At 42.5% G+C, this 859-nt stretch overlaps 1 protein-coding gene across 1 annotated transcript; it reads left to right on the forward strand.

The window, feature by feature from the left end:
- The first annotated feature begins 74 nt into the window (after window positions 1–74).
- Window positions 75–757, forward strand: LOC103399337 (28S ribosomal protein S2, mitochondrial-like). Its single transcript, XM_008338032.3, has one exon. It carries the CDS (start codon window positions 164–166, stop codon window positions 704–706), a length of 543 nt encoding a protein of 180 aa, XP_008336254.1. The 5' UTR covers window positions 75–163; the 3' UTR covers window positions 707–757.
- Window positions 758–859: the final 102 nt, after the last annotated feature.

Genomic DNA, 859 nt, shown 5'->3' on the forward strand with positions numbered 1-859 from the left:
TTTTTTTTATTTAAAGGTGCACCATTTCAATTTCTCTGATGTTCTCCTTTTTGTGAACTGAGAGATCAGGTCTACCAGTCGCAAAAGATATTGTTTAATTATTTTCAGCTGAAATTAATCTCCAATTATGTAATGATTTATACAACTTGTGGTTTTCAGGCTCATGGAGCCGTACCTTTATGGATGTCGATTAGACCAGGACATAATTGACTTGGACCAGACCGTAGAGCACCTTCAGCTGGCTCTTAATTTCACTGCCCACATTGCCTATCGTGGTGGCATTATATTGTTTGTCAGCCGCCGGCGTCAGTTCGGTCACCTGGTGGAGAGCACTGCCATGAAATGTGGGGAATACGCCCATACACGATACTGGCAGGGTGGTCTCCTTACGAATGCTCCTGTCCAGTACGGCCCCAATGTTCGCCTTCCAGACCTCCTCATCTTCTTGTCTACTCTCAATAATGTGTTTCAACAACACGTGGGAATCAGAGATGCAGCAAAAATGAATATTCCCACAGTAGGTGTGGTGGACTCGAACTGTAACCCCAGTCTGATAACATACCCTATACCTGGGAATGATGACACCCCAGTTTCCGTGGAGCTGTACTGTCGTTTGTTTCAGATGACCATCAGACGTGCCAAAGATAAAAGGAGACAGATGGAGCTTCTTCACGGCCTGTCGAAACCCACCCCGGAAAGCTCATGACATTATTCGTTCTTGAGAATGAGACATTAAATACAGTATGTTATCAAAAAAGTTTGCTAATGTCTGCTTCTCTTCATCGTGCATACACTCAAAAATAATATAGAATAAGAGCTTAGTTAATTGTATTAACTGTATTCAGTTAATCAGGAATTC

Source organism: Cynoglossus semilaevis, unplaced genomic scaffold (genome assembly GCF_000523025.1).
Source record: "Cynoglossus semilaevis isolate Cse_v1.0 unplaced genomic scaffold, Cse_v1.0 C19067444, whole genome shotgun sequence".
NCBI classification, from domain to species: domain Eukaryota; kingdom Metazoa; phylum Chordata; class Actinopteri; order Pleuronectiformes; family Cynoglossidae; genus Cynoglossus; species Cynoglossus semilaevis.